The 18,532-nt window shown below is 40.9% G+C and overlaps 2 protein-coding genes across 3 annotated transcripts in view; both read left to right on the forward strand.

Annotated features, from left to right (window-relative positions):
• Window positions 1-2,409: 2,409 nt before the first annotated feature.
• On the forward strand, window positions 2,410-3,333 carry LOC145731962 (uncharacterized). The gene has a single exon (XM_081983957.1). The coding sequence runs from the start codon at window positions 2,410-2,412 to the stop codon at window positions 3,331-3,333; it is 924 nt and encodes a 307-aa protein (XP_081840083.1).
• Window positions 3,334-14,960: 11,627 nt separating this feature from the next.
• Window positions 14,961-18,532, forward strand: part of LOC145732027 (uncharacterized) — a 143,048-nt gene continuing 139,476 nt past the window's right edge. For both annotated transcript variants that reach the window (XM_081984052.1, XM_081984053.1), the window contains exon 1: window positions 14,961-15,287. The gene's annotated coding sequence lies outside the window, so the exon portion shown is untranslated. The remainder of the gene's footprint in view (window positions 15,288-18,532) is intronic.

Raw genomic sequence — 18,532 nt, forward strand, 5'->3', positions numbered from 1 at the left:
GTTATAAAATATGATATTGTATATTAAGCCTTAAGTAGCACATATTAAACTTTGTTCTTATATTTCATGTAACACTGAGGACTATATGAGAAGGAAGCCAAAGCAGACTATGATGAGCATATTACCTGTACATTGCTGATGAGTTCCAGGCTAGCCGAATTATCGATTGAATAATTGACCCACACCACAAACATTTATAGGACATTAAACATAATAGTGTTAAGTGATGTGAGATGCGAAGTTTTGGATCTTAAGACTAAGCCTCTATTAAAGTTTTCTTAGGGTTGCGGTTTTTTTTTTGCTATTGCTAGGAGCAAATAGATTTACGGTTGATTAAAATAAAGTGCATAATTGTGATTATGTATATTTACTGGAGACAAAAGATTTTAATAGATTGTCTTGTTAAAATAAGTACTAACTCATTATTAAGAAATGACTGCAATCAGTGTCTTTGGACATATTTAACCGTGTACCATAGAATACGTAAACTTACTGATCATTTATTGTAATTGTAAACTTACTGATCAATTATTGTAATTGTTTCACATGTATGTAACCTTTAAATTTATATTAGGATATACCGTATATTTTATTATTTTTTGTTGAAAACAAATAGTTATTTTTCTAACAAGTGCGGAAAGCGATACTTTTACGCACGCGATTGCACTTGATTGTGGAAAGCAGTTTCGTCGACGAAGCAGTCGAGTGTGGAAATGATGCTTTCCACAAGTGTTAGAAACAAAATTTTTTCTACGAGAGGTTAAAAATTATACCTATCTCAAAAAAAAATCAAAAATTATTTATTTAAAAAAAATATTAAGCTTGTAAGAGCTGGATAAATACATTTTTTTCTAACTTCGTAGTACTTTTCAACACTAGGAGCAGTTCATCCTTCAAGCTCTTCACCTGGTTTTCATTACACCACTTTGAAAATACATATTCCTTGTTGTAATGTTCTGTTGATGTTGACGGTAGTAAATCCAAACTTTTGGCGGTTGACCCGGTGCATACGATGAACTCTGGAAGAGTTCTTCATCCGATAAGTCCAATGACTTAAGAATAAAAAAACAACATAAGTGCAAAACCCAAAGTAGAAGATGAAGGTGTCAATGATACCAGCAATCCTAGAAGTGAGAAGCAACACAAGGTTTGGTAATCAATGAATGAACTTTTGATGACCTCTGAATCCATTTATGAAAATGTTGAGACTGCTCATGAAGAACTTAGCCAGGTTACAATGTTACAATGCTTCAATCATCTGAGGCCACTACAGAAACTGTAAAAAAACTATTGAGTTTAGCACAATACAGAAAGAAAAAAATAAAATAAAACATTAAAAAGAAAAACGCAGGGCAAGACCTAAGTACTCTTTTAACAACATGCAATAAAGTTGGTCAGAACATCAACGAATTAATTGGAAATACTCAAAAAGATGAATACAAACCATCGGACATATTTGGCATTTTGACATATCTGACACATTTGGCACTTTCAGCTGTCTGGGCCATTCACTAAAACAAGTCAAAGGCAAAAAAAAAAACAAATCACTCTTCAATCTAAAATATTAGTGCTTGTAGCAGAAGCTATTGATAAAGATTGAAGAGTGATTTGGAAAAATCTTAATTATCCTTGGGCAGGTGGGAGGTTTGAGCACATACTGAAAAATGGCACGATGCTTTGATGGCGCCACTAGTCCTCGTACTAAAAAATAGGCATATCTTGTATTTTTCCGTTTCTGCACGTGGTCGTTAAACTTGTGTCCACTGATTTTTTCTTTGTATTGGTTAAATGTTAACGTAAGTTTAATGTTTTTCTATTTATTCAAGTTCTCTTATGTTATAGGCATCACGTAATATATAAATAAATAATACCAAATATTCGCTTAAAGTAGCATTTTTCAATCATGTTATATTGATCACAGGTGGGATGTTTGAGCAAAAATATAGCGGGACTGTTGGGCATGACCATAGATCCCCACAGGGAGCGATAAACATGTCCATAGGTCCCTCACATTTTGTTTATTTCCAGGATATCATGCCTTTTCGATATAAGAAAAAGACGGATCGCGTAGCAGTTCCATACCACATTATAAATACAGCCGTAGAAGAAGTAAAAGCAGGAGCAAAAATCTTACCCAGAGCAAAGAAATATGGAATTGCACGGTCGTCTCTTCAACGTTACTTAAAATTAGAACAACCTCGAAAGAATCCAGCCAATAAATATATTACTCGTCAGATCTTCACTAATAGTGAAGAAAAACTTCTTGGAGATTACTTAATCAGATGTTCACAGTTACACTATGGGTTGGGAAAACTTTCTACAAGAAAACTTGCATTTGATTATGCAGTTGCCTTAGGCAAACGTGTTCCTGAAAATTGGAGCTTACATAAATATGCTTCGAAAGACTGGATGAGGGGTTTTATGGAGAGAAACAAGAATTTGTCGTTACGTACTCCTGAGGCTACCAGCTTATCACGTGCTACCAGTTTTAATCGTAAAAATGTAGGTGAATTTTTTGGTAACTACAAAAATGTGTTGGACCGATACAAATTTGGACCAGAGGCTATTTATAACGTTGACGAAACTGGCTTAACCACCGTTCAATCCACGCAGAAAGTATTAGCGACGAAAGAATGCAAGCAAGTTGGACTTGACAATGACTTGACAATGACTTCAATGACTTCTGCCGAGAGGGACACTTTGGTCACATTGTGCTGTACAATAAATGCACTTGGAAATTATATACCTCCTTTCTACGTCTTTCCTCGTGTAAACTTCAAGCAGTACATGCTAAGCCGCGCTCCAGTGGGATCTGATGGGGCAGCCTACCCATCTGGCTGGATGACTGCTCAAAATTTCGTTTTGTACCTCAAACATTTTATCAAATTTGTTAAATCATCGAAGGAATCACCTGTTTTGGTGGTGCTTGACAATCATGAAAGCCATATTTCTGTAGAGGCTTTAAATATATGCAAGGACAATGAGATAGTGATGGTAACGTTTCCTCCACACTGTAGTCACAAGCTCCAGCCATTGGATTTAAAAAGCGCTGTTGGCGCTGTGTGGTTGTTGCCTAATGTTAAGGCCTGTGATCCATCTGATATAATTTTAACAACCACCTGTTTTGGTGCTAGATGCTACGGATATATGGTTTTTTGGAACATCTTGGAGAGTGTTGTGGATTGGCAGCAGTTTTTGTTCGTTGCTGGAGCCATTTTAAGTGTGAGCTTGGGTGGATTGGTTGCCTGTTTTTGGTATACTTTGTGTTCCTATTTTACATCACAGAGCAACCTGTTCTATGTTCTTTGGATCAATTTGGTTTTGAGAGTGTGAACCAATCCACAGTAGGGCGACCAGCTGAACCAGGAAGTCGAGATGTCGACTCTCCTCGGTCAAGAAGATCAAGTTAAGTAGTCCATTCTTCAAAATTGTTCCAACACGGAAGTGACCAAGCCAGCCGCCAGAAAATGCTAAGTCCTTAGCGTATGAATTTGTGTAAGTACCATTGTTGAATTGTTAATTGTTAGTGTGTTTATGACCGTATTGTGCAGACCCATTTGTGTATACTGTATTTAATAGATTTAAGTGTTTAATAGAAAACTCAGTGTTTGATTCCATCCTTAAAACTGAGATCCCGGTAAGACGTTTAACGTCGTGAGTCAGTTTAATTAATGAATCCGAAAGGGCTCATAAATTAAACGTGACATTTGGTGGCAGAGAAGACTTGAAAATTTGAAATTTGATTCTGGAATCTTGCATGAAATATTTTTATTTTTAGAACTAAAAGTAGCATCCTTTGGACCACATGAGAAAGACTGTGTGTTGGTTATGGATGAAATGGCAATCACGCCAGGTACATCCTATGACACATCTCTTAAGAAATATTTTGGCAATGTAACTGCCTGATCACTCTGGCCTGGCTACTCATGTATTAGTATTTATCTTGATCTTCTTGACCGAGGAGAGTCGACATCTCGACTTCCTGGTTCAGCTGGTCGCACTACTAGATTTTAAGCTTGTTTTAAGGTAGTTTTAATTTAGAATAACAATTTTTATTATCTTTTAATTTCATTTATTTCTTTTTAATCATGACTATGTCCGTTGCACGAATGCAACTTCGTGGGTTGGTACGCCAACTTCACACCGCTAACGCTGAGCTCTTTGAGCTCAAAGATGAGGAGAGAAAGGCTTGCCTTTCTAAAATCTCTGAGATCTCCAACTCAATCAAGGAGATCAAAAAATTGATCAAGGAGGACCACTCCCCAGTGAGTGAGAAGTGGTGGCAAAATGCCACTATTGCTGAGTTGAGGGACGAGATCTCTCGTCTCAAGTGGGGCAAGCAACTGCGTCCCCAAGTAGCTCGCGTGCTACAAACCCGCCTGTCATCATGTGTGGGTTTTAGACAACAGGCCTGGGAGATCCAGGAGTTTTGTTCTTGCCCGAAGAGAACCAAGTGTGTCCATCGGGACTTGTCGGCCTACCTTTGGGCCGAATTCAACGACCGCGTCGAAGCGGTTAAAAAGATCTTGATTGCGGCTAACACCGCAATGTTTGAGAAGAAGGCCCAACAACAGGCCAAGAGAGCGACTCGCTTTGTCGCAGACGTCAACATTTGGTTGGCGTTGAAAGGATACACCTGCGTTTTGCAGGTTGATGAAGACCATCCCACCCTCGTGAGACAGGGCCTGACCGGTGGCCAGAAGCGGCGCTGCAATGAGCGCGCTGCCTCTTACCTGCATGGAAACTTGCAGGAAAACATGATTCCCAACAGGTACGCCATGTTGGTTTGTGACGAGGAGGGGGACAGCGAACCCCTGAGATTTGTCGCGCGTTTTAACAAGCGCGCTTTTGTTCGCAAAGTGCGAGGTGAGAAGCGGCAGAAAAGAGCCGCTTACATCAAGCGCACGGTGTCGGAGGCCGTCCAAAGAAACGTCGATCTCGCCAAGAAATTGCGAGAGAAAATTGAAAACCTCAGGAATCCTGGGTTTGCTGTCGACTTCGTCCCTGATGAAGGGCCGGACTGGACATCTCACGTAAGAGACTGGGAGAAGGGGTTGGAGTCAGCTGCCCCTTTGGTTGTAGAGAAGCCGAAAGGCAAAAAGAACCAGAAACACCGCCTGGCAGAGAAAAGAAGAGTCATCGAACATGGAGAAGCCATCATCAAGGAGGTTTCTCAAAGTGAACTTGGTGTTTCGTTCATCAGCGAAGAGATGGTGTACAGGGATAAAAAATCAAAGGCCGTCCGAGTGGAAGAGCCTACTCCCGTCACAATCAACAGTTCCACGATCTCAGACGAACTGTGCAGGCCCAGAATTGAGAGAGACAAGCAGGTTTGTCTCGAGGAATTAAGAGCGCTTGAAGCAGAGCGCAAACAGAAAATAATGGTCGTTCAAGTTAAGAAGAGTAGTCCTCGGAAGACCATAAACTACGTCGACGACGACTTGTTCGTTAGTCAGGGGCATTTGGCTCACTGCATTTCAGCGGACGCCAAAATGTCGGCTGGAATTGCTCTTGAGTTTGGTAGACGGTTTAAACAAAGACCACAAATCCTCGCGAAGTCACCGCAGGTTGGCGAGGCGGTTGCCGTCGCTTATGGCAACAGAATGATATTCAACCTTGTCACAAAAGAAAAATACTATCAGAAGCCGACTCTAGGAACAATGGCGGCTGCCTTGAAGTCTATGGCAGAGAAAGCAAAGAAACTTGGCATAAAGAAGATTTCCATGCCCAAGATAGGATCAGGATTAGACAAATTGTCTTGGAATCTTGTTGCTAATTTGATTGAATTGCATGCTGGTGACATCGAGATTGATGTGTATAGCGGATCCAGAAGAGCAATAGGAAGAGATTCCAGAAGAGGCAAATTCGTCATCGAGAAAGAGCAGACGAAACTGGAGACAAATCATGTCACTGTTGTGAGGCGTGGTGAGGAAATCATCAGAAGACCGTTCTCTGATGCCTTAAAAGAAAACCTTGGTCCCATCGTTGACAACGAAAGGCATCTGTTTCCTCGTCAAGAACATTACTTAAATGGAGAGAGAACAGTTTTTAGTTACGATCGAGAGAAGAAGACGGTAGTTGGTTGGAGCGAAGGGAAACTGGTGGCTGGTGTCCGTCACGGGTTCAGTGATGTATTTGGCATAGACGACGTTATGGGAGTGGGTGAGTTGAAGAACTTACCTGATGAAATTGCCGTCAATGACAAGAAATTTGCCTTATCTGACAAGTCGATTTTCATCAATGGAGAGATGGTGCCATCTTTTCTTTATGACGGATATTTGCATAGTGGGACTCCTGTCTTATTTCAGAACCAGGTGGTCTCTTTGATCACCTGTTCTGCTGTTATTGATGGAGGTCTACACTATGCTCTCTTGAACGCTCGTCGGCTTTCGATCAGGAGTGAACCAGCCATGTTTTGGCATTCTAATAGAGCGGAATACTGACGAACTTTACTTGGGAAGATCACCGGCCGATCAGTGTGCTGTTGGAAGGGCGTTAATGTACGAATCTGAAGACGGTACCATCACAACATCTATGAGTGAAAGAACGGAACGTTGCACCATCGCTTGCTTGACGCCGATGAGGAGACTTGTAATGATTGAGCAACAGCCTGACTTTGTTAGGTGCATATGCCCTTTGCTTTATAGTTTTGCCGGGAATGTTCAATATCTGGAAGAGAAACACTCAGTTGTACACCCGCAGGTTCTCGTATATAAACATCAAATGGTTGTAAGAACTAAGGCTTATAAATTGACAACAATTTATGATTTCAGCGGAAACACTCCATGTAATTGGGGTTTAGCCTCACCAAACGAGAGATCCGAGACCATTGGGGTGTTTGTTTGTAAAAAAGGATTGTCTTTGCCGACTCCGCAATTTAGACTGCCAAATTTGCCTAACATCAATGCAGCTAGAGTGATTGATTGGTTTATCTGTTTACTTATCTTTATCATAGTAGATAGAATGGGTCATGGATTTTTGGGGTTGATAATCACCGTCTTGATGGCTATCTATGTACCTATCATGGCCGATACTTGTTCTATGCAGGGCTTTGTTGATGTGATGTCACACGTTACCACAAATGGAACTCATGAGATCTACAGAGGTAATTTCTTGGTCAGACCTGGGTATTGTACATCACTGGGTGGTCACACCTTGATCACTTTTAATAAGATAGTCGTCGAAAGGCAATATGATAGAGTGGGAGTTATACCATTGAGAAAGCGGGTCGATTGTGTCCAGTTCGACTGGAATTGCCCAATGACATCTTCTTTGGCATGCACACAGCCCCGAGTTTCATGTAAGAAGGAGTGTGAAAAGGATGGTGACTTCTTCTTTGAGAAGTGTGAGTCGCAGAAGACATGGTCCGGGGATACTTGTTTCAGTAGTGGAGCTACTGAGACTCATGTTGACACCTGCATAAGCACCGGCAAAAAGAGCGTTGATTATTTTGGACTTTACTCCTTAATAGAAACATCAAGGAAAATTAAGATCTTAATGACCTATAAACGTGGAGCAAAGGAATATCAAGCTGAGTTACTCTCAACTGAGTTAAATGTTATCACTGATCTTGATATAAGAGGAATCGAGATCCAACCTGTGTTACCAACTTTTTACTCACAGGTAATTACTCACACCGATGGGGAGCGGTGTTCTATGCTTGGAACTTACCCCGAAAAATGTTGCCCAGGAGCTTATGAGAAGGACAAGTTTGTCCCTTTCAATAGGGAATGTTTAAGACCGGAATTTGATTGGCAAGAAGGACATTATGTAGTCAAAAATTATGAAAATAACGGGCAAGACTACTTTTCTAATAGTTTCGTTGAATGTCCTGCTGATGTGGAAATAGTAAATCCTTTGGAATGGGAGGAGTCACTAACAGCGACTTACAATTTGAAGAGTGCACTGCTAACACTAACTGCTACAGTCCCGATAAAGGTTAAAGAACATACCTATTGCAAGAACATGTCTGGACTGATAGAGAAATACACTCCAGGAATAAGATCGTACTACAAACACACCGTAGTAACAGTGAGACAAATAGCAGATGAAGAGTGTGTATTCAAGATCATCGTGTCTCCGTGTTCAGTGTCAGGATCTGCGGAAGCTGCAATCTCTAAAGGAAAAGTGGTTTCTTTCTTTGTGTTGTGTGGAATTTCCACACCATCTAAGATTGATTTGGTTGGAGAAACCTTGTCATCAAGATTGGTTAAAGAATCATTCAGTCGAGATCTTGACTACACTGTATTCAATAAGTTCGTGAATACTATTAATTTTGGAAATAACATTACATCCACATTAGGAGAATGGTGGAATTCAGTACAGAAAGCCATGCCTGAATTCATGAAAGTAACATCGTCTTGGTTCGTAACATCTAGGCTGATGACGATTGTCATCGCCTTAGTATTTGGGTACTTCGCCTTTCAAGCTGTATTGTCTGGTGCTTACATAGTGGCCGGCGTTTTGATCGCTGTTGGCGCTGTGTGGTTGTTGCCTAATGTTAAGGCCTGTGATCCATCTGATATAATTTTAACAACCACCTGTTTTGGTGCTAGATGCTACGGATATATGGTTTTTTGGAACATCTTGGAGAGTGTTGTGGATTGGCAGCAGTTTTTGTTCGTTGCTGGAGCCATTTTAAGTGTGAGCTTGGGTGGATTGGTTGCCTGTTTTTGGTATACTTTGTGTTCCTATTTTACATCACAGAGCAACCTGTTCTATGTTCTTTGGATCAATTTGGTTTTGAGAGTGTGAACCAATCCACAGTAGGGCGACCAGCTGAACCAGGAAGTCGAGATGTCGACTCTCCTCGGTCAAGAAGATCAAGTTAAGTAGTCCATTCTTCAAAATTGTTCCAACACGGAAGTGACCAAGCCAGCCGCCAGAAAATGCTAAGTCCTTAGCGTATGAATTTGTGTAAGTACCATTGTTGAATTGTTAATTGTTAGTGTGTTTATGACCGTATTGTGCAGACCCATTTGTGTATACTGTATTTAATAGATTTAAGTGTTTAATAGAAAACTCAGTGTTTGATTCCATCCTTAAAACTGAGATCCCGGTAAGACGTTTAACGTCGTGAGTCAGTTTAATTAATGAATCCGAAAGGGCTCATAAATTAAACGTGACATTTGGTGGCAGAGAAGACTTGAAAATTTGAAATTTGATTCTGGAATCTTGCATGAAATATTTTTATTTTTAGAACTAAAAGTAGCATCCTTTGGACCACATGAGAAAGACTGTGTGTTGGTTATGGATGAAATGGCAATCACGCCAGGTACATCCTATGACACATCTCTTAAGAAATATTTTGGCAATGTAACTGCCTGATCACTCTGGCCTGGCTACTCATGTATTAGTATTTATCTTGATCTTCTTGACCGAGGAGAGTCGACATCTCGACTTCCTGGTTCAGCTGGTCGCACTACTAGATTTTAAGCTTGTTTTAAGGTAGTTTTAATTTAGAATAACAATTTTTATTATCTTTTAATTTCATTTATTTCTTTTTAATCATGACTATGTCCGTTGCACGAATGCAACTTCGTGGGTTGGTACGCCAACTTCACACCGCTAACGCTGAGCTCTTTGAGCTCAAAGATGAGGAGAGAAAGGCTTGCCTTTCTAAAATCTCTGAGATCTCCAACTCAATCAAGGAGATCAAAAAATTGATCAAGGAGGACCACTCCCCAGTGAGTGAGAAGTGGTGGCAAAATGCCACTATTGCTGAGTTGAGGGACGAGATCTCTCGTCTCAAGTGGGGCAAGCAACTGCGTCCCCAAGTAGCTCGCGTGCTACAAACCCGCCTGTCATCATGTGTGGGTTTTAGACAACAGGCCTGGGAGATCCAGGAGTTTTGTTCTTGCCCGAAGAGAACCAAGTGTGTCCATCGGGACTTGTCGGCCTACCTTTGGGCCGAATTCAACGACCGCGTCGAAGCGGTTAAAAAGATCTTGATTGCGGCTAACACCGCAATGTTTGAGAAGAAGGCCCAACAACAGGCCAAGAGAGCGACTCGCTTTGTCGCAGACGTCAACATTTGGTTGGCGTTGAAAGGATACACCTGCGTTTTGCAGGTTGATGAAGACCATCCCACCCTCGTGAGACAGGGCCTGACCGGTGGCCAGAAGCGGCGCTGCAATGAGCGCGCTGCCTCTTACCTGCATGGAAACTTGCAGGAAAACATGATTCCCAACAGGTACGCCATGTTGGTTTGTGACGAGGAGGGGGACAGCGAACCCCTGAGATTTGTCGCGCGTTTTAACAAGCGCGCTTTTGTTCGCAAAGTGCGAGGTGAGAAGCGGCAGAAAAGAGCCGCTTACATCAAGCGCACGGTGTCGGAGGCCGTCCAAAGAAACGTCGATCTCGCCAAGAAATTGCGAGAGAAAATTGAAAACCTCAGGAATCCTGGGTTTGCTGTCGACTTCGTCCCTGATGAAGGGCCGGACTGGACATCTCACGTAAGAGACTGGGAGAAGGGGTTGGAGTCAGCTGCCCCTTTGGTTGTAGAGAAGCCGAAAGGCAAAAAGAACCAGAAACACCGCCTGGCAGAGAAAAGAAGAGTCATCGAACATGGAGAAGCCATCATCAAGGAGGTTTCTCAAAGTGAACTTGGTGTTTCGTTCATCAGCGAAGAGATGGTGTACAGGGATAAAAAATCAAAGGCCGTCCGAGTGGAAGAGCCTACTCCCGTCACAATCAACAGTTCCACGATCTCAGACGAACTGTGCAGGCCCAGAATTGAGAGAGACAAGCAGGTTTGTCTCGAGGAATTAAGAGCGCTTGAAGCAGAGCGCAAACAGAAAATAATGGTCGTTCAAGTTAAGAAGAGTAGTCCTCGGAAGACCATAAACTACGTCGACGACGACTTGTTCGTTAGTCAGGGGCATTTGGCTCACTGCATTTCAGCGGACGCCAAAATGTCGGCTGGAATTGCTCTTGAGTTTGGTAGACGGTTTAAACAAAGACCACAAATCCTCGCGAAGTCACCGCAGGTTGGCGAGGCGGTTGCCGTCGCTTATGGCAACAGAATGATATTCAACCTTGTCACAAAAGAAAAATACTATCAGAAGCCGACTCTAGGAACAATGGCGGCTGCCTTGAAGTCTATGGCAGAGAAAGCAAATAAACTTGGCATAAAGAAGATTTCCATGCCCAAGATAGGATCAGGATTAGACAAATTGTCTTGGAATCTTGTTGCTAATTTGATTGAATTGCATGCTGGTGACATCGAGATTGATGTGTATAGCGGATCCAGAAGAGCAATAGGAAGAGATTCCAGAAGAGGCAAATTCGTCATCGAGAAAGAGCAGACGAAACTGGAGACAAATCATGTCACTGTTGTGAGGCGTGGTGAGGAAATCATCAGAAGACCGTTCTCTGATGCCTTAAAAGAAAACCTTGGTCCCATCGTTGACAACGAAAGGCATCTGTTTCCTCGTCAAGAACATTACTTAAATGGAGAGAGAACAGTTTTTAGTTACGATCGAGAGAAGAAGACGGTAGTTGGTTGGAGCGAAGGGAAACTGGTGGCTGGTGTCCGTCACGGGTTCAGTGATGTATTTGGCATAGACGACGTTATGGGAGTGGGTGAGTTGAAGAACTTACCTGATGAAATTGCCGTCAATGACAAGAAATTTGCCTTATCTGACAAGTCGATTTTCATCAATGGAGAGATGGTGCCATCTTTTCTTTATGACGGATATTTGCATAGTGGGACTCCTGTCTTATTTCAGAACCAGGTGGTCTCTTTGATCACCTGTTCTGCTGTTATTGATGGAGGTCTACACTATGCTCTCTTGAACGCTCGTCGGCTTTCGATCAGGAGTGAACCAGCCATGTTTTGGCATTCTAATAGAGCGGAATACTGACGAACTTTACTTGGGAAGATCACCGGCCGATCAGTGTGCTGTTGGAAGGGCGTTAATGTACGAATCTGAAGACGGTACCATCACAACATCTATGAGTGAAAGAACGGAACGTTGCACCATCGCTTGCTTGACGCCGATGAGGAGACTTGTAATGATTGAGCAACAGCCTGACTTTGTTAGGTGCATATGCCCTTTGCTTTATAGTTTTGCCGGGAATGTTCAATATCTGGAAGAGAAACACTCAGTTGTACACCCGCAGGTTCTCGTATATAAACATCAAATGGTTGTAAGAACTAAGGCTTATAAATTGACAACAATTTATGATTTCAGCGGAAACACTCCATGTAATTGGGGTTTAGCCTCACCAAACGAGAGATCCGAGACCATTGGGGTGTTTGTTTGTAAAAAAGGATTGTCTTTGCCGACTCCGCAATTTAGACTGCCAAATTTGCCTAACATCAATGCAGCTAGAGTGATTGATTGGTTTATCTGTTTACTTATCTTTATCATAGTAGATAGAATGGGTCATGGATTTTTGGGGTTGATAATCACCGTCTTGATGGCTATCTATGTACCTATCATGGCCGATACTTGTTCTATGCAGGGCTTTGTTGATGTGATGTCACACGTTACCACAAATGGAACTCATGAGATCTACAGAGGTAATTTCTTGGTCAGACCTGGGTATTGTACATCACTGGGTGGTCACACCTTGATCACTTTTAATAAGATAGTCGTCGAAAGGCAATATGATAGAGTGGGAGTTATACCATTGAGAAAGCGGGTCGATTGTGTCCAGTTCGACTGGAATTGCCCAATGACATCTTCTTTGGCATGCACACAGCCCCGAGTTTCATGTAAGAAGGAGTGTGAAAAGGATGGTGACTTCTTCTTTGAGAAGTGTGAGTCGCAGAAGACATGGTCCGGGGATACTTGTTTCAGTAGTGGAGCTACTGAGACTCATGTTGACACCTGCATAAGCACCGGCAAAAAGAGCGTTGATTATTTTGGACTTTACTCCTTAATAGAAACATCAAGGAAAATTAAGATCTTAATGACCTATAAACGTGGAGCAAAGGAATATCAAGCTGAGTTACTCTCAACTGAGTTAAATGTTATCACTGATCTTGATATAAGAGGAATCGAGATCCAACCTGTGTTACCAACTTTTTACTCACAGGTAATTACTCACACCGATGGGGAGCGGTGTTCTATGCTTGGAACTTACCCCGAAAAATATTGCCCAGGAGCTTATGAGAAGGACAAGTTTGTCCCTTTCAATAGGGAATGTTTAAGACCGGAATTTGATTGGCAAGAAGGACATTATGTAGTCAAAAATTATGAAAATAACGGGCAAGACTACTTTTCTAATAGTTTCGTTGAATGTCCTGCTGATGTGGAAATAGTAAATCCTTTGGAATGGGAGGAGTCACTAACAGCGACTTACAATTTGAAGAGTGCACTGCTAACACTAACTGCTACAGTCCCGATAAAGGTTAAAGAACATACCTATTGCAAGAACATGTCTGGACTGATAGAGAAATACACTCCAGGAATAAGATCGTACTACAAACACACCGTAGTAACAGTGAGACAAATAGCAGATGAAGAGTGTGTATTCAAGATCATCGTGTCTCCGTGTTCAGTGTCAGGATCTGCGGAAGCTGCAACCTCTAAAGGAAAAGTGGTTTCTTTCTTTGTGTTGTGTGGAATTTCCACACCATCTAAGATTGATTTGGTTGGAGAAACCTTGTCATCAAGATTGGTTAAAGAATCATTCAGTCGAGATCTTGACTACACTGTATTCAATAAGTTCGTGAATACTATTAATTTTGGAAATAACATTACATCCACATTAGGAGAATGGTGGAATTCAGTACAGAAAGCCATGCCTGAATTCATGAAAGTAACATCGTCTTGGTTCGTAACATCTAGGCTGATGACGATTGTCATCGCCTTAGTATTTGGGTACTTCGCCTTTCAAGCTGTATTGTCTGGTGCTTACATAGTGGCCGGCGTTTTGATCGCTGTTGGCGCTGTGTGGTTGTTGCCTAATGTTAAGGCCTGTGATCCATCTGATATAATTTTAACAACCACCTGTTTTGGTGCTAGATGCTACGGATATATGGTTTTTTGGAACATCTTGGAGAGTGTTGTGGATTGGCAGCAGTTTTTGTTCGTTGCTGGAGCCATTTTAAGTGTGAGCTTGGGTGGATTGGTTGCCTGTTTTTGGTATACTTTGTGTTCCTATTTTACATCACAGAGCAACCTGTTCTATGTTCTTTGGATCAATTTGGTTTTGAGAGTGTGAACCAATCCACAGTAGTGCGACCAGCTGAACCAGGAAGTCGAGATGTCGACTCTCCTCGGTCAAGAAGATCAAGTTAAGTAGTCCATTCTTCAAAATTGTTCCAACACGGAAGTGACCAAGCCAGCCGCCAGAAAATGCTAAGTCCTTAGCGTATGAATTTGTGTAAGTACCATTGTTGAATTGTTAATTGTTAGTGTGTTTATGACCGTATTGTGCAGACCCATTTGTGTATACTGTATTTAATAGATTTAAGTGTTTAATAGAAAACTCAGTGTTTGATTCCATCCTTAAAACTGAGATCCCGGTAAGACGTTTAACGTCGTGAGTCAGTTTAATTAATGAATCCGAAAGGGCTCATAAATTAAACGTGACATTTGGTGGCAGAGAAGACTTGAAAATTTGAAATTTGATTCTGGAATCTTGCATGAAATATTTTTATTTTTAGAACTAAAAGTAGCATCCTTTGGACCACATGAGAAAGACTGTGTGTTGGTTATGGATGAAATGGCAATCACGCCAGGTACATCCTATGACACATCTCTTAAGAAATATTTTGGCAATGTAACTGCCTGATCACTCTGGCCTGGCTACTCATGTATTAGTATTTATGCTGGGTGGTATTACAAGCCGCTGGAAACAAGTTGTAGCATATTATTTTACCAGTTACTCTGTAAATGGGGACATATTGTCACGAATGGAAAATCCGTTAATTGGGAAGTTGGACTGATTAACTTAAAAAACATAAGAGTATTCGAGGATTGCGAAATATTAAGCGCACGAGGCAAGGTCGCATCACGATGCACCGAATGTGTCATGCACCGAGTGCACCGTATCGGTGATGAGTCACCACCACCTGCTTTGCAGAAATGTGAAAAACAAGCGACAATAACAAACTGCGTCAGCCGATCAATCGGGTATAAAATACGCCGATTTTAGCAGTATAGGATAAGTGTGAACCGATCAACGGTAGTGCGACCAGCTGACCCGAGAAGTCGAAATGTCGACTCTCCTCGGGAAAAGATCAAGTTAATTAGTCCGTTCTCCAAAGTTGTTCAAACGCGAAGTGACCAAGCCAGCCACCAGGAAATGCTAAGTCCTTAGCTTGTGACTATGTAAGTACAATTGTGGAATTGTCAACTTTTAGTGTTTATAACCGTATTGTGCAGACACGTTTGTGTATACCATATTTAATAGATTTAAGTGTTATATGAGAAAAACTCAGTGTTTGATTCTATCCCTAAAACTGAGATCCCGGCGCGACGTTTAACGTCGTGAGTCAGTTTAATTGGTGAACCCAGAAGGGCTCATAAATTAAACGTGACATTTGGTGGAGGCGCCGGTCTGTTTTGGGATGGATAAAAAACAATAGTTGAGTTTTTTATTTTTATTTTTTGGGGATGATACCGAAATTTTAGGTATTATTATCTTTTGGCTAGGGATAGTAACGTTGATTTATTCAGTGATTTTTTGGGGGTTACCTTTGCTATTGAAGCGTTCATTTGAGAAAATTTTGGTTTAATATGGGTGGTACATCTTCAAAAGAGGAGGAAATTATTATTTCCCAAGCGGGAAACAGTGGAGGTGTATCAAATAGTTCAGGAAAAGATAATTCATGGTCAGCAAAGGAAATTTTGATTATTATTTTTCTGTGCATGGGGGTATTAATGCTTGTGTATTTTAGCGTCAAAAAAATTATTAGTTTGATGAACAAGCAAATTCGCAAAGAAATTGCTAGGAATAATCAAATTGTTTAAAAAAAAAATCGTTTAAATTTTGACCGAAAACTTGAAAAATCGGAATAATTAAAAATAATGCCAAACATTTCGTATTAAACTTTACATGAGTGAACCAAGTGACAAATCACGAGTACGAACTCGCAGTAGAGCTCAAAGTATATCAGACAAAGAAAAATTTGTTTTGCAACAAGCACTAGCCCAAGGAAAAAACCCCGAAAAAGTCTTAAAAGAGTTGAGAGAGTTTAAACCCGCGCATCATAGCTCAACTGTCGGTTCCTCTGTTTCTGTGCAGGCATCGATATCTGCAGGTGCCCCAGAAGTTGACAGAACAACTTTTATTCACAGTTTAACAAGTAGTGAGGACGAGAACAGCCCTTTCGAAAAAACTGTCGTAAGTGCTCAAATTGAAACCCCGCGAATTCAAACAACCAAAGCTTCGACTTCCCGAGTTCAGAAAGCTAAAGATTCCAAAGCAAGATCACGATCCCCAGAACAGTTTTTTAAGCCAAGAGCTTCATTGAGTAGGACTCCGCCTAAACCGCGAGAATCAAAAGAGTTCTGGCAAGAAAGTCCCTTAGAAGTGGTAGTGCCAGAGCCTACCTCATCCCGCCCCACGGATTTATTACAAGGTTGTAATAATCCTTGCCCACCCCCTGTAATTCGAAAAAGAAACCGTGCCATACGTCCTAACAATACTCCAGTAATGGCTAACATGACTTTACAAGCAGCTTTGGCTGAGCCAAAAACTCCGGCCACCCCAAAGTTTACATGCCCATCTACATTTAACCCTTCTATTGACTCCCAGTATTTTTATAAATAAATACGAAAAAGCAGCGATTGTGAATAGCTGGTCAGAAAATCATAAAATATCCTATTTGGCTAATTTTTTGGAAGGTCCAGCCCATACGTGGTTTAGTAATTATATTAGTGAGCCAGAGAATCAGATGAAAACATGGCTAAATATTAAATCAGATTTTTTGAAAGAGTTTTCAGGAGAACAGCCACTCCGACAGTTAAAATTTAGATTAAACACCCGCAAACAGCAAGACGTCGAGGATATTAAAAAGTACTATTATGATCTATTGGCAATCGCAAACGAGATTGACCCAGAAATGACTTTTGACGCGTTTAGGGATCATTTTGAAAATGGTTTACATCCGTCTTACTATGAGATGTATTATTTGCTTAGTTCTAGCAATAGAAATTTTGACGATTTAAAGCAATTGGTGATTAAAATAAGCGATATAAAAGAAAGGACATTGGTAAACCAAATGACACAGAGTACAGCTTTATTGTCAGTATCTGCGGCAGTGAACAGTAACAGTGGTAATAACCCAACAAACCGGCAAAGGACCTGGAATGACACCAGGCCACGGACATTTTTTAATAGGAATTTTTCAAATACGGTTCAAAATCAGACACGAAATGCCTATGTTCCAAGGGTGAATAATTTTAGACCAAATCAAAATAGTCCGAGGAACAACTCATTCAATAGGGGGCGACAATTTGTAAGAAACAATTCGCAACAACCCCGGAACCAGGATACTTTTAATGGGAACAGAAATCAGTTTTCTAATCAGAACTGGAGAAATAATAACAACAATAATTATTTGCCTCGTACGAGAACGCACGACGGCCGGGTTATTTGCATTGATTGCCGTAGGCCCGGTCACGTGTCTTGTAATTTCAATAACAGGCCTTTCCAAAGGAATGCACCTCAAGGCCGAAGAAACCCAAACGACAGAGGACAGTTTCAAAATTAAGAAGCCCGAACGAAATTGTCCAATTATCATCTACGGGCACCAGTAAGACATTAATAGTACATATCACGGTTAACGATAAAGATAACGTCCCTGTTTTACTTGATACAGGAGCTTGTAAAAATGTAGTCGACATAGATTATATAAGTAACATGAGACGGTTACGAGACAATATACAACTGATAACCGCAGGAGGCTATCCAGTTCAACCTCTCGGTAATTCTGAGGTAATTATAAAAGTGAATGGCACAATTATTTCCATTGAGGCACTAGTGGTGCAAAATTTATCAAAAGCCTTAATTTTAGGACATAACTTCTTGGCTAGTAAAAAATCATTAATTGACTATAATACCAATACTGTGACATTATACCATGAACTTGACCCATTGATTTTACATTTTGGCAACAATGTCAACAACAACATAGGGAAAATAGAACAAATGGAAGATACTAATAAGGTATTCGCGAACGTCGAGATTGAGTCAACCGCGCGAAGTTTGAAGGTTGCACTTGAAACCGACTACATAGTCGAGGTTGGTCGCGAGATAACGGTACGACTGAACTGTGCCTTATCTCCGCACGAGTTCAAGAAGTACTGCTTTATCGAGAACAATAAATACCTACGACCAAGAGGATTGATTTGTTCAAATATTTTTGTGAAAAATGGCAAATGGTACATCAAAATTAATAATATGAGGTTTGGAAAAGTGTTCATATTAAAAAATTCCACAATCGGTTATTTAGAGAAAAATATAGAAATGGATATAACAAAAATTCCAGTTCATTGTATTGATGAAACTGAAGATGATAAAGAGATGATTACCATGAATGACCATAATCTAAGCAATATAACGAACCCAG

This window comes from Ips typographus, linkage group LG7 (assembly GCF_016097725.1).
Source record: "Ips typographus isolate SLU linkage group LG7, UJ_Ityp_2.0, whole genome shotgun sequence".
Lineage (NCBI taxonomy): Eukaryota > Metazoa > Arthropoda > Insecta > Coleoptera > Curculionidae > Ips > Ips typographus.